General features: G+C 45.6%; 1 protein-coding gene across 1 annotated transcript in view; it reads left to right on the top strand.

Annotated features, from left to right (window-relative positions):
- Positions 1–14,311, top strand: part of LOC131259281 (cell adhesion molecule Dscam2) — a 57,308-nt gene that overhangs the window by 18,601 nt on the left and 24,396 nt on the right. The window contains exons 6-9 of the mRNA XM_058260733.1: positions 8,035–8,471; positions 8,554–8,961; positions 9,032–9,193; positions 9,932–10,219. Coding sequence (XP_058116716.1) covers positions 8,035–8,471; positions 8,554–8,961; positions 9,032–9,193; positions 9,932–10,219 — 1,295 coding nt within the window. The remainder of the gene's footprint in view (positions 1–8,034; positions 8,472–8,553; positions 8,962–9,031; positions 9,194–9,931; positions 10,220–14,311) is intronic.

The following is a 14,311-nucleotide window of genomic DNA, read 5'->3' as shown; positions in this document are numbered from 1 at the left end:
ATAATTTGTTTTGATGTGTTTCGTTTGACACGACTGGCGCGGAGTTTGATTGATGATCCGATGGATCTCTTTCTTTGTCCTTTAGAACCTATCGGTGCAAAGCCTCCAGTTCTTTCGGTGGATAGTAAGAAAAATTGGATGGAGCGTCGCATGAACACGAGTGTGGTCTTTTTCTGTCCCGCCCAGGCGTACCCGGTAGCTTCATTCAGGTTAGGTTGGGTTGTTTACGGAGACTCTCTGGTTACTATATGAGAAGTATGTGTGTACTGATGTGTGTGTATGTATTTTAAACATCTAGAACCTATCGGTAGCAAATCTCCCTCCTTCTCGAACGACGCCGTTACCGTAGCGGTCAAGACAGCAATGAACTCAAGCACTGCCTTAACATGCCAAGCTCAGGCGTTTCCAGTTCCCGTGTTCAGGTACCTCTACCATGCATAGGCTTTCCTAGTCCAACATTTACGGGGTAGTTTTGTAAGCAAAAGAGCATAACGATAGATTTGATTCACGGTTTATTTCCTCCGACGATCCTAGAGCCGATCAGCAGCAAAGCTCCTTCTCTGTCGTCGGAAGCGATAGCGGTGGTACGAGCCGCCTCGAATGCCACGATGGCGCTGTTGTGTCAGGCACAGGCTTTCCCTGTTCCAGTGTTCAGGTACTTTAAAAGGCGTAGAATTTCCTCTGATCGTAACTTATTTGTTTTTTGCCTCCTACTAGAACCGATTGGTAGCAAGGCACCATCGTTCTCTACTACCGTCATTACTATTATGATGACGCGGTTGAATACTAGCGTCGCGTTACTTTGCCAGGCTCAGGGATATCCTACGCCAGTGTTCAGGTAGGGTCAAGATTCACTTATCCGGAGATTCTTTCGTGTTCATACGACATAGGCATACCGTTTCCCGTGTTCAGAAATTTGTTTTGAAACCTTTTTTGAAGTGAGTTTCCCCAGGAATACTTTCGTTCTTTCAATGGTTTGTGATTTTATCCACTTTTTAATTAGAACCTATCGGTAGCAAATCACCCTCATTCTCCACCGACGCCATGGCATTTGTTCGAAGCTCTTTAAATGGAACCGTAGCACTGCTATGTCAAGCACAAGCCTTTCCTGTTCCGATTTTCAAGTAAGTGATCCTACACACGGTTATATAAAAAACAACGGGAGACGACGGGGTTCCCTATCCCGGCCAATTGTTGTATGTGCCCAAGTTAAGTTGCGCACCACGGGAGGGCACTCTAACTGTGTGGAAACCCGCTTCTGTTTCTAGAACCAATCGGTAGCAAGGCACCATCATTTGGGTCCAATATTATGACATACTTGGATGTTAATGTCAGCTCCAGCGTGGCGTTGTTGTGCCAAGCGCAGGCTTACCCGGTGCCCATTTTCAAGTAAGTGCAGATGTTTACTCTATCCCAACTTTTCTGCAAAGGCAAAATCGTAGCACGGGCACGTAGTTTTGGGGTTGTGAACTTAGAAGGCTTAATTTAATACGTTTATAGAACCGATTGGAAGTAAAGCGCCGTCGTTTGCCACGCACTCTATGAACTACGTGGATAGCTCGCTAAATCGGACCGTTGCCTTACTCTGCCAGGCTCAGGCATATCCAGTTCCAGTGTTTAGGTAGGCACCGACCAGGGTACTTATAACCAAGGGCGTTTCCGAGGTTTTGGGTTGTAAAAGTGTTATAAAAAGTAATGGATATTGTTTTGAATGTACATTAATCGGTAACTACGCAGAACCGGTAGGATTTAAACCTCCAAGCTTCAACAACGACGCATCACAGTTTGCGCTTTCGTGGGAGATTGGGACACGGATTACGCTTCTGTGCAATGCTCAAGCATTTCCGGTTCCGGTCTATAGGTAATTTGGAGACATCTTTAGTGATCTTTTTGGTGTAATATAGTAATATTTTTAGTTTGTTTTGTGGAAATTATATTTGTTTTCGTATTGACGGTTTACCATTACCGAGACATCATTGATAGGAGTATTTCTGTTTCAAGATTTCGGATCTTTGTGTATCTGGATTGGATCAATTGAATTCTATATTACCATCACCTTGTCTGTCGTTTACTATATTTAATTCTGAACCCTTGGGTACCCTGTCTCTAGGTGAATTGTTCAGGTAAACGTGTTGTTGATGAATTGATCAACTGAGCAACATGATTTGATGTTTTTCTAAACCTAGAGCCGGTCGGCTTTAAGGCACCTTCGTTCAATAATGATGCCGCCCTGTTCGTGTCCAGAGTTGGCGCTGGAGAGCAACTAACCCTCCTATGTAACGCTCAGGCATTTCCAGTTCCAGTGTATCGGTAAATGTTAATTTTGGCATTAATTTCCCTCTCGTTACCCCTTCCTTCGTCATCTTCCTCCCCCATGACATCTGTAGAGCCGATTGGATCGAAGGCACCAACTTTCGCATCAGACGAGAACAGTCGATCGTATACAAAGATCAGTAATCACAGCTTGGCGCTTTTCTGCCAAGCTCAGGCATTTCCGGTTCCGATCACTAGGTAGGTGTTAGCCATCGCGGACGCAATGCAGCAAAGGGTATCCCTGTTTTGATTTTTATACAGTGATATGTTAGATGTAGCGATTTCATCCGGTTATTTTGTTTTGCAGAACCAATTGGTTCGAAGGCTCCAACGTTTCCATCCGATGCACGGAGCATAACTTATAACAAGCCTAGCAATACAAGCTTAGCACTGTTTTGTCAGGCTCAGGCGTTCCCTGTACCGATTAGTAGGTACGTGTATAAACATAGGAATGGGTTTCCGTTTTCTGGAATAATAGCTTAATACGTTTTATTAATTACCTTCATCGGTGACATAACTATGGGAATAAAAATTTGTATATTTATGACAAGTCAGAAACTTCGGATGACAGCGTTTTTGCTACAAACACAGAAGGCAATACTATCCTAGCATAACAAAGGTTTACAAATCCTCTACACGTTCGACTCACTTGATCCTATCGCATCACATTTTGTTTGCAGAACCTATTGGCTCTAAACCTCCTACATTTAGTTTTGACTACAAGAAGCTTTACTTCGTAAAACCAAGCAGTACAAACATTGCTTTGTTCTGTCAAGCGCAGGCATTCCCGGTACCAGTAACAAGGTAAAACTCTATCCCTCATAAAACATTCGGGCAGACCAGCATCTGTGGTTAGAAGCTGCAGGGTTCTATGAATTTTACAATTTTGTTTTCAACGAATTTCTTCTCTAGAGCCTATCGGTTCTAAAGCTCCGACGTTCTCATTCGATTCGAAAACGTTCACGTTCATGAAGCCGAGCAACACGAGTGTCGCACTGTTCTGTCAGGCGCAGGCTTATCCGGTACCGATCACAAGGTAATCCCATATCCGGTTATCCTCCACACATCAGGCACTTTGTTGGTCGCAGGGTTTTGGTTTGATCCATTATGTAGTGAAAGTATTCCTTGTTACTGACTATATCTGACCCGTCGCGGGTGTGTTGTTAAAGAACCGATCGGATCGAAGGCACCCACTTTTCCGTCGGACTCTGGTACCAGCTCGTTCAAGAAGCCGGCTCACTCCACAATCACGCTCTTGTGCCAGGCGCAAGGTTTTCCCGTTCCTATCACCAGGTAATCCCATACAGGCAATTTGTCTTACTTTTGGGGTTTAAAGATTAATAGAAAATGTAACTAATCCTTGTTGCCGCGCCCTTCCTAGAGCCGATCGGTTCTAAAGCGCCCAGCTTTTCGTCCGCATCTCGCACGAGCTCCTTCGTCGAACCGAGCAGTGCCAGTTTGGCGTTGCTTTGCCAGGCGCAGGCTTTTCCCGTTCCCGTCACAAGGTAGGCTTTGAGGCGCGCAATATTCAGGCAATTTGTTTGTTGACATCTTTCGCTCCATGGTGTGGACGTGGTGTTCTTCAAGTATCCCCCATCTTATCATGTTTACCAGAACCCATCGGTTTGAAGGCTCCCTCGTTCCCTTCGGCCGCCCTCAGCAGCTCATTTAAGCTCCCGAGCCGCTCGACCATAGCTTTGTTTTGTCAAGCTCAGGCATTTCCGGTGCCCATCACAAGGTAACCTCATAGCTATAAATTGTTGTTCCCTAAACCAACATTCAGTGCGTAACAGTTTCGATTAATAATAACCACCGAAACAGGAGATTCTTTGCAAAATCTAAAGACTGTTTTTGTGCATTCCTTCGATGACCAGAGCCTATCGGGTTAAAGGCACCTTCGTTTGCGTCGGCACTGCTTAGTGGCTCCTTCAAATATCCAAGCCAGACAACATTTGCCCTGTTCTGTCAAGCACAGGCTTTTCCGGTTCCAATTACTAGGTAGGACAGTTGACCATTTGGGTTACAATATAGGATTCGGTCCAATCTAACATCCGAAACAAATAATTTGGAAACCCAATTGAACAGCGGGTTTAAGTTTATTCTTAGCTATTTACCCTTCCTTTGCTTTAAGCGTGTTTTCTAAAAACACTTGGACCTGTATTACCATAAACGAAGGTTGCGGTACACAGCATTCTAAGGCAGTTTGTTTGTTCAGTCAAAAACCAATGGATAACCTAAATTGTTAACCTTATCTGTTTATTATACCCTTGCATTAGAACCCATCGGACTTAAAGCTCCTTCATTTTCAACCTCCGCCCGAAGTAGCTCCTTCGTTGAGGCCAGCAACCGGACGTTAGCATTGTTTTGTCAAGCACAAGCTTATCCTGTGCCTATCACAAGGTATGGTTGGGACCCTCTAATCTGTTTCCTCGTTCAGGCAAATGTATATCTTCTTGTTTTGATTGCGATTTCCTAGTTTAACTTATGTTATATTTGTATACCCTCCCGTTAACAGAGCCGATCGGTTCGAAGCCACCGACGTTTTCAACTGATTCCAAAATTAGCATGTTTGTCAAACCGAGTGACTCGACAGTTGCCTTATTTTGTCAGGCGCAGGCATATCCGGTACCGATCACAAGGTATGACTTCCAGTCGTATTTGGTACCACCAGGCATTATTCCCAACATTCGGGCAAGATTAACAATGAGAGGGTGGGTTAATTTATGCATTTTTTATTATACCTCGCTAGAACCGATTGGGTCGAAAGCTCCCACGTTCTCGTCCGATTCGATGGGAAGCATCTTTCGGCGGCCCCAAAATACTACCTTTGCATTATTCTGTCAGGCTCAGGCGTATCCTGTGCCGATCACCAGGTTGGTTTGTGAATTAATTGTTGTTTAAAGTTAGCTTTTATTCAGGCATTGGTGGACATTATACTGTTCCTATTTTCCGATTATCAGATTATGTTTTGGAAGCGCACGGAGTAGAACATATGCTACCCAACATAAAGCAACATCCCAAAAGTAAAGTGCTCAACGTCTTAGAGCTTAGCATACAATGCGTGAAGTTAAAGGTGATTCCATTTACTTTCCCGCTCCCTCCCGCCCGATAACAGAACCCGTCGGTTCCAAGCCGCCAACGTTCTCGTCGGAATCGAAGGGAAGTATTTTCGAGAAGCCGGCCCGAAGCAGCTTCGCGCTGCTCTGTCAGGCCCAAGCGTTTCCGGTACCAATAATGAGGTAAGCCAATTTCTGCAGGATGTCAGCACCGTCGGTCGTTATCGTCACGATTGCGTGCGTTCCGGCGATCATTGTGCATTAGAACTGAAACAAGACACGACCGAAATAATAGTGCACACATTTGAAAGTAGGAATATGAGCACGAGAAAGTATATGTTCTCCATATATACTTAAATTTATCTTGATGGCTTTTAGACATAGTTGCTAAATATGATAAATAAACTGAAAGTACCAATCCGCGAGGTTTCGTTCTAGGCAGTTTTCTTATTACAACCATCTGCTTGCGTCTAAAACACCATCAAGATCGTTAGATGCCCATTCTCTTCGGTTTAACGAAAGTATAGAGCAGAAAAACCCGGTACGCTGCTTATTATTATTATTATCCTTTCGACCTAGTTTGCTTGTACACTACCGTCGCCTTCTCTCACACTTTCTCTCTTCTCTCTTTTCCCCGCAGAACCTGTCGGCAGTGTTGCACCGAAAATTTCCGGAGATCGGCTTCAGGAAATGAGTGTAACAAGTGCGCAGGATTTTGCAATACTCTGTCTTGGGCAAGCCTTTCCAACACCGGCCTTCAGGTGATTGCTGATTGCGCTTTGTTTTGATTGAGTTTGTGTCTTGTTTCCGTTCCGTACATCTAATTGGCTTTACTGGCGTACGCTTTGAATTTCTAGCCAGCCCATTCGAAGTACACGCACACATCGCACAAGGATGAGGAGCTTTTTTTAACGTAAACCATTGACCGTCGTACAACAATCCTTTTTTAACGTTGGCGTGCTGGTTTTATGTTGGGTGTCATAGTTTCTTCCGTTGGTTCGTATTTGATTTGCGCTACAGGAAAATCCGTTTATTTAAACAACATGATAGATTCATTCATCCCACATTCAGACATTTGTTTTTCATTAATCAAATTGGATGAACTTATTATTTTTCCACAAACTCTCTAGAGCCTGTCGGTAGTGTAGGACCGAAAGTGTCCGGAGGGCGGCTGCAGGAAATGATGGTTGAAATCAATGCTACTTTCGCACTCCTCTGCTTGGCACAATCATTCCCTGTGGCTGTGTTTAGGTAACGGATTAGGAAAATACTGTAAACAACAACAAACAACTAAACAGGGATTCACACCAATTTTCGGGCAATTTGTTGTAAAAAACAACACTGCAAAATTGATTGTGTACATTTTTTTTTATCTGGTGCTTCACTCTACTTGTTTCACTGCAGAGCCGATTGGCAGTGTTGCGCCGAAGATTGCCGGTCATCATCTGCAAGATTTAAATGTGAAGGCTGGTGATGACTTTGCGATTCTCTGTCTCGGGCAGTCCTATCCCACGCCCAGCTTTAGGTAATCGTACACAGGACTCTAAGAAAAGTAATTCAAATAAGTTCAACAATCCCAACATTTAGGTAACGAATATGTTCGTTATCTATAAAGTGTGCAACGCTATATACTATTGTATCTTGTTCAATCAGAACCAATTGGAAGTGTGGCGCCTAAAATTTCCGGAGGCTTACTGCAAGAAATGAAGGTGAAATCAGGCGAAGATTTTGCAATCCTCTGTATGGGTCAGTCATTTCCGATGCCTAGCTTTAGGTAAGGCACGAGGATATGGTTTATGAGGCCATGATTGAATGAACAAGTACTGTATAGGTTGGTCAGGAAAAGATGGTTTTGGGATATCTACATGCTTGGAGTTGATCAGTTAGTTTTTCAAAAAAAAAAATTATGTGAGACAAATCTATGAAATTATATGCAGTTTGGCAGTAGGGTAAGTATTGAGTAATGAAAGTAAGATCACTAAAAGCAAAACTTTGTCACAAAAAGTATTATATTAGTGTTATACAAATCAGTTGAGTTAATTTAATGCAATCAATGCTATTAATTCCATACTAAAATATTTTTTTTAATAAAATTTTGATACATGATTAAAAGAGAAGCTAGTTTTCATTAATTAAATTATGTTTTATTTAAAATTTAAGTTAAATAAAATGTTGATATCAAAAAATAATTTGTACAGTGACATAAACTAAAACAAAGTAAAACCATAGTTTTTGCTGTCGAGATTACTTTCATTCTCTACCAGGTAACAGTATAATGTGGGGACAGGAAAAAGCAACTGTTTCGTCAAAATTTTACATAAAATTTCTCCCTTTCATATTCCCTCATATGAGCTATATTCCATAGTCATTATAATGCTTTAGTTCGCTTTCATGTGTTTTGTTTGATGCAACATTTGCTGTTTGTTTGTTAAATTTTCTTCCGTTAAATTTTTATGTTTGTTTTTACTCTGTTTTCTTTACTTATTTTCTATTTATCATTTACTTTATTCCATCGTCAACCGTTGCAATCTTTGGCTTCTTTATTTGGTTTTATTTTTGTTTTCACGACTATGGATAATGCTATGTGAATCCTCTTCTCTCAGCAATGTTATCCCCCATACTTTAACGCTCGTTCGTTTTCATCTTTTTCCTCAAACAATTCCAGATGGTACAAGTACCTCGAGGGAACTCAGCAGAAGAAAGCCGTTGTTCTGGATGAGCGCGTGAAACAGGTATCGGGAACGCTGATCATTAAGGACGCCGTCGTAGACGATTCCGGCAAGTATCTGTGCGTGGTTAACAACTCGGTCGGAGGCGAAAGCGTCGAAACGGTTCTGACTGTGACAGCACCGCTAGCGGCCAAGATTGAGCCTCGCACGCAGACAGTAGATTTCGGGCGTCCGGCTGTGTTCACGTGTAAGTTCTCCGGCAACCCCATCAAAACGGTGTCCTGGACGAAGGACGGCAAATCGCTGGGCCACAGTGATGCGGTGTTGCGCATCGAATCGGTGAAGAAAGAGGACAAGGGTATGTACCAGTGCTTCATTCGCAACGATCAGGAAAGCGCACAGGCCAGTGCGGAGCTCAAGCTCGGAGGACGATGTAAGTGTTACGGAAGAAATAAGATAGACAGGAGGGTGTGAACCGTTATGCAACTTTGTGTTCTTTGGATTTCTTGCTATAGTTGATCCGCCAATCATTCGCGAAGCTTTCCCGGAGGAAACGCGTCACCCAGGACCATCCGTGTTTCTGAAGTGTGTTGCTGGCGGTAACCCGACGCCCGAAATCAGCTGGGAGCTGGATGGCAAGAAGATCACCAACAGCGAGCGGTACCAGGTTGGACAATACGTAACCGTCAACGGCGATGTCGTGTCGCATCTGAACATCACCTCCATCCATTCGAACGACGGGGGTTTGTACAAATGTATGGCTAGCAGTAAGGTTGGCGTCGCCGAGCATTCCGCCAAGCTGAATGTCTATGGTTTGCCGTACGTACGTACGATGGAAAAGAAGGCTATCGTGGCTGGCGAAACGTTGATAGTGACCTGCCCGGTTGCTGGCTATCCGATTGAGTCGATTGTCTGGGAGAGAGGTACGAATTATTTGATACTGTGAGGAAGACCGTGGAGTCAATATGAGGTGTGTTTCCTTTTCCTCTTCAGACAACCGTCAATTGCCAATCAACCGTAAGCAGAAAGTGTTCCCCAATGGAACCTTGATCATCGAAAACGTCGAACGAAACTCCGACCAAGCTACCTACACATGCGTCGCTAAAAACTCCGAAGGATACACTGCTCGCGGAACATTGGAAGTCCAAGTCATGGGTAAGTGGAATGTTTCGTTATTTTGTTGGGCGGAAAACTGTCCAAATTTTTCTATTAGGCCCGAGATATCGACGAAGAATAGGATTGGTCGAAATACGATGATAAACCATCTGGAAATTCTTGTCGGTATCTGGTTGGCCCAACTCTTTTTAACGTAAATAACACAACGAATGTGATTTATTAAATGTACATTGAATATGGTGGACAGTTATGGCTAATTTGCGGTCCGAGTGAAGCTGGCAATTGGGTTATTTACTAATTCGTTAATCGCAGAAGTTCCGTGTTTAACCACAATACACCTCTTTGGCAGTTTTGCCCCAAATCGTTCCCTTTAGCTTTGGCGAGGAACAGAACAACCAGTTCGATATGGTGTCGACGATGTGTACCGTGAATAAGGGCGATATGCCTATCGAAATCGGATGGGTGTTTACGCCATCGTTTCCGAGCCCGGGCAACCCACGGAAGTTGTACACGAACGACGGTGTGTTGCTCAGTCGTACGAGTGGCCGGATCAGCATGCTCAGCATCGACTCGGTGCGGGACAGGCACAGTGGGAACTACACCTGCCACGCGAAAAACCAGGCCGGCGTGGTGGAATACACCGCAGTCCTGTTTGTCAATGGTGAATGCGACCTGTGGACCGATTTGATGCATGCTCTAGTGCAATGTCGTTTCGAGTATCTCCCTTGCTTTTTTCTGTTTCGTTCCGATCTCCATCCACATTGGTATTTGTCACAGTTTCTCCACAGCTAGTTCCGTTCGATTTCGGTGAAGATGCCGTGTTCGCTATGGACATGGTGTCTGCCACGTGTACCGTCAATAAGGGTGACCTTCCGATCGATATCGTGTGGCTCTTGAACGGGCGCAAAATATACTCGAACGATGGCATCCTAATCAGCCGTCCAAGTCCCCGCTTGAGCACGCTCAGTATCGAATCCGTGCGCGACCGGCACAGTGGCAACTACAGCTGCATCGCCATGAACCATGCCGGAAGCATGGAACACGTCTCGCAACTGTTGGTGAACGGTTTGTGAAACAAAAACTGAGGGCTTTTTGGACCTTAGTTGCATTTGCTTAGCGCTTGCGTTGTGCCGTCCCTTACCTGATCCCAGTTTTACAATTCCTATTCGTCTTTTTGCGTCGCAACAAACGTTCGCAGTGCTGCCGCAGATAGTTCCGTTCGATTTTGGCAGCGAGGAAATCTTTTCTCTTGACACGGTATCGGCCTCGTGTACGGTCAGCAAGGGTGACTCTCCAGTCGACATTCGCTGGCAGTTCAATGGCAAGCACCTGATCACCAGCGACGGTATATTGATATCCCGACAAACCCAGCGCACCAGCTTCCTAACAATCGAGTCCGTACGCGATCGACATTCGGGCAACTACAGCTGCATCGCGGAAAATCGCGCCGGCCAGGCCGTCCATACGGCGTCGTTGTTTGTGAACGGTTCGATTTAGACATTTTTTGCTATACCTCTATATCTGCTTTCCCTTCCTCGTTTCATTGGTCCTGTGTTCCCGGGTTTTCTTGGCCACAATGTCTGAAAAGTGCTCCCTCAAATGCTCCCGTTCGATTTCGGGAGCGATATAATTTTTTTAAACGACATGGTAACATCGTCGTGCACGGTAAACAAGGGTGACTTCCCGATCGACATCTTCTGGAAGTTTAACGATCGTCGAATCGCGTCGGAGGATGGTATAACGATAAGCCGCACGAACCAGCGAATGAGCGTCCTGTCTATTGATGCCGTACGAGACCATCACAGTGGAAACTACACGTGTGTTGCCCAGAACCGAGCGGGCCAGGTACAGCAGACGGCTCTGCTGCGAGTGAACGGTACAGTTCCCGGTTGCCTTGAGATACATTTCAACTCGTCCTTCCCAATTCAATACAAAACTCCTAAAGCAGTGATGTGAATACCTGCCCGAACTTTTCCTCTCTCCCCAAGTTGGACCGTCCGTTTTCCCGTTCGATTTTGGCGACGAACCCGTGGACATGATGAACACGGTGTCGATCAACTGCGTTGTTTCGAAGGGCGACACACCAATTATGATCGAGTGGCTCTTTAACGGGAATCGAGTGTCGACCGACGATGGAGTTATCATCATGAAGAGTGGCCAGAAGATCAGCATCCTTTCGATCGAGTCCGTGCAATCGCGGCACGCCGGAAACTACACGTGTGTCGCTAGGAACAAGGCCGGCGAATCACAGCACACATCGGAGTTGAAAGTGATCGGTATATCGTCTGTAGTAGGGGTTATTCGGTTTTCGGTTCACATTTGCCTCCCATCCCTACACTAGTTCCTTTCTCGGTCTAATCGGTTAGGTTATCTTATTTTCGCGCTAGTACCTGATTGAATAAATTCTCCCGTAATAAGCCGTTCCCCAGATAATGCCATTCGATTTCGGCGAGGAACCGTTTGATTCATCTAGCACGGTTTCGGTGCAGTGCGTGGTCACGAAGGGAGACGTTCCAATCGACATCGGCTGGCTGTTCAACGGTCGTCGTATTTCGAGCAACGATGGCATTACCGTGTCTAAATTGGGCCAGAAAATGAGTACACTTTACATCGAGTCCATTCGTTCCCGGCACGCCGGCAACTATTCCTGCCGAGCGAGCAATGCGGCCGGAAGTGTTGAGCACAGCTCGGAGCTGAAGGTCATCGGTAGGCAGGACTCACCTATCGACACTAGATATACATATTTGTGTTTGTTTATTTCCCATCCTCCCTTCGGTTTGTCATTGGCCTCTCCTTGAATCCTCCTACGAACAATATCAGCGGTTCCTATCATCCTTCCGTTCGAGTTTGGTGAGGAAGCGTTTGATAGTGGTAGCACGGCGTCAGTGAGTTGCATCGTAACGAAGGGCGACATACCGATCGACATTAGCTGGATGTTTAATGGCCGCCGCCTTAGTGTAGACGACGGTGTGACGATCACGAAGAGCGGTGGAAAAATTAGCCTTCTTTCGATAGAGTCCGTCCTATCGCGACATGCAGGAAATTATACTTGCTCTGCTAGGAACACGGCCGGCAGTGGTCAGCATACGGCAGAACTGCAGGTCATGGGTAAGAGGTGGATTGGTTGCTAACACTAGTCTTCTTTCATTCTTTTTGATCCCCAAACCCTTCCAATGCGTCCTTATTGCTGTTGGGTGATTTGTTCTTGCAATGTTTCATTGCGAAATTGGCGTCGCGTCTCAGTCGTTCCCCTTATCCTCCCGTTTGAATTCGGCGAAGAAGCGTTCGATACGGGCAGTACGGCCTCGGTAAGCTGTATTGTCACGAAGGGGGACGTCCCGATCGACATCGGGTGGTCTTTCAATGGCCGTCGGTTGGCAGCAAGCGATGGTATGATGATAACGCAAGGTGGTCCCCGAGTATCGATTCTTTCGATTGACGCGGTCCATTCGAGCCACGCCGGGAACTATACGTGTCATGCGGGAAACCGTGCCGGGCACACGAAATACACTGCCGAGCTGCAGGTGATGGGTAAGCCGATCCACTCCGTTTCACTAATCCTTGTCACTTTTTCTGGTCCTTCCATGTCCGCTCTGTCCGCGTTCTCTAGTCGTCCCGATCGTTTTCCCCTTCGAGTTTGGCGACGATGCTTATGACACTGGCAGCACGGTGTCGGTGAGCTGCATCGTCACGAAGGGTGACGCACCGATTGACATAAGCTGGTTGTTCAATGGCCGCCGGTTGTCGGCCAGCGATGGTGTGCTGATTAATCGTAGTGGCAATAAGATTTCCATGCTTTCCATTGAGTCCGTCCTGTCGAAACAAGCCGGAAACTACACCTGTAGTGCCCGCAATCAAGCAGGAACTGCCGAGCATACATCCGAACTGCGAGTAATAGGTAACAGGAGAAATCTTTGCATAGGCATTTATGGCATTTCGTTCTGCCTTTTTCTTTCCTTCCTCGAATCCATTTCCACTTATTTTCATCGATACCATCCAAACCTTGTTTGTTAGCCGTTCCAATCATTTTGCCCTTTGAGTTTGGCGAAGAACCGTTCGATACGGGTAGCACGGCTTCGGTTAGCTGTATCGTTACCAAGGGTGACACACCGATCGACATCGGTTGGCTCTATAACGGACGACGCATTGCTACGAACGACGGTATACTGATCATGAAGAGTGGCCACAAGGCCAGTATGCTTACAATCGAGTCGGTCCATTCTCGACATGCCGGAAACTACACCTGTCATGCGGCAAACCGCGCCGGTGAAGGCACACACACTTCACAGCTGCAAGTCATGGGTTTGTGGATCTTCTGGTTATAACGTTGTAGCTTATTCTTTTTTACATTTCCCAAAAACTCTTTTGTTTCAAATTACAAGTGATGTCTTTTCAATCCATTCCAATTCGTCCGTGAAAGTTCTACCAGTAATATTGCCATTCGAGTTCGGAGAAGATGCCTTTGATGAGTCAAGTATGGCTACGGTGCAATGTGCCGTCACGAAAGGGGACACACCGCTCAGTTTTAGCTGGCTTTTCAACGGTCATGATGTGGTCCTAGGAGAGTCGGGTATTCTGATCTCGAAGAGTGGTCAGCGTATTAGCATGCTTACTATCGAATCGGTCCACTCAGTCCACGCCGGCAACTATACCTGCATGGCAAAAAATATTGCCGGACATGCTAACCATACGTCCGAGTTGAAGGTGATAGGTAATTAGGTTCTGCTGGAGTTGGAGTTGTGCCAAATATGTTTTTCCCGTTCCCTATTTATTCCCTTGGTATCTCTGATTCCTCACTCATTCCGCCTTATCCATTGCCAGTAAAACCCTTCATAATGCCCTTTGAGTTCGGTGAGGAGCCGTTCGATATGCTCACTACGTCCACTGTGAGTTGTGCGGTTATTAAGGGTGATACTCCGATCGAAATAAACTGGATGTTTAATGGAGTTAACCTTGCGACGGGTGACGGTATCACCATCACCAAATCCGGCGTCAAAATGAGCATCCTCTACATTGAGTCCGTGCAGCCGAGGCACGCTGGTCGGTACACGTGTGTCGCACGGAACAAGGCAGGTTTTGTAGAGCACAGCTCCGACCTGAAGGTTATAGGTTAGAATACACAAAAAAATGTTATATGCAACTAACCTGTTCCTGCCA

The sequence above is a fragment of the Anopheles coustani genome, chromosome 3 (assembly GCF_943734705.1).
Source record: "Anopheles coustani chromosome 3, idAnoCousDA_361_x.2, whole genome shotgun sequence".
Taxonomy (NCBI): Eukaryota; Metazoa; Arthropoda; class Insecta; order Diptera; family Culicidae; genus Anopheles; species Anopheles coustani.
Note: the sequence above shows the minus strand (reverse complement) of the source record. Positions and strands in the feature narration are given on the sequence as shown.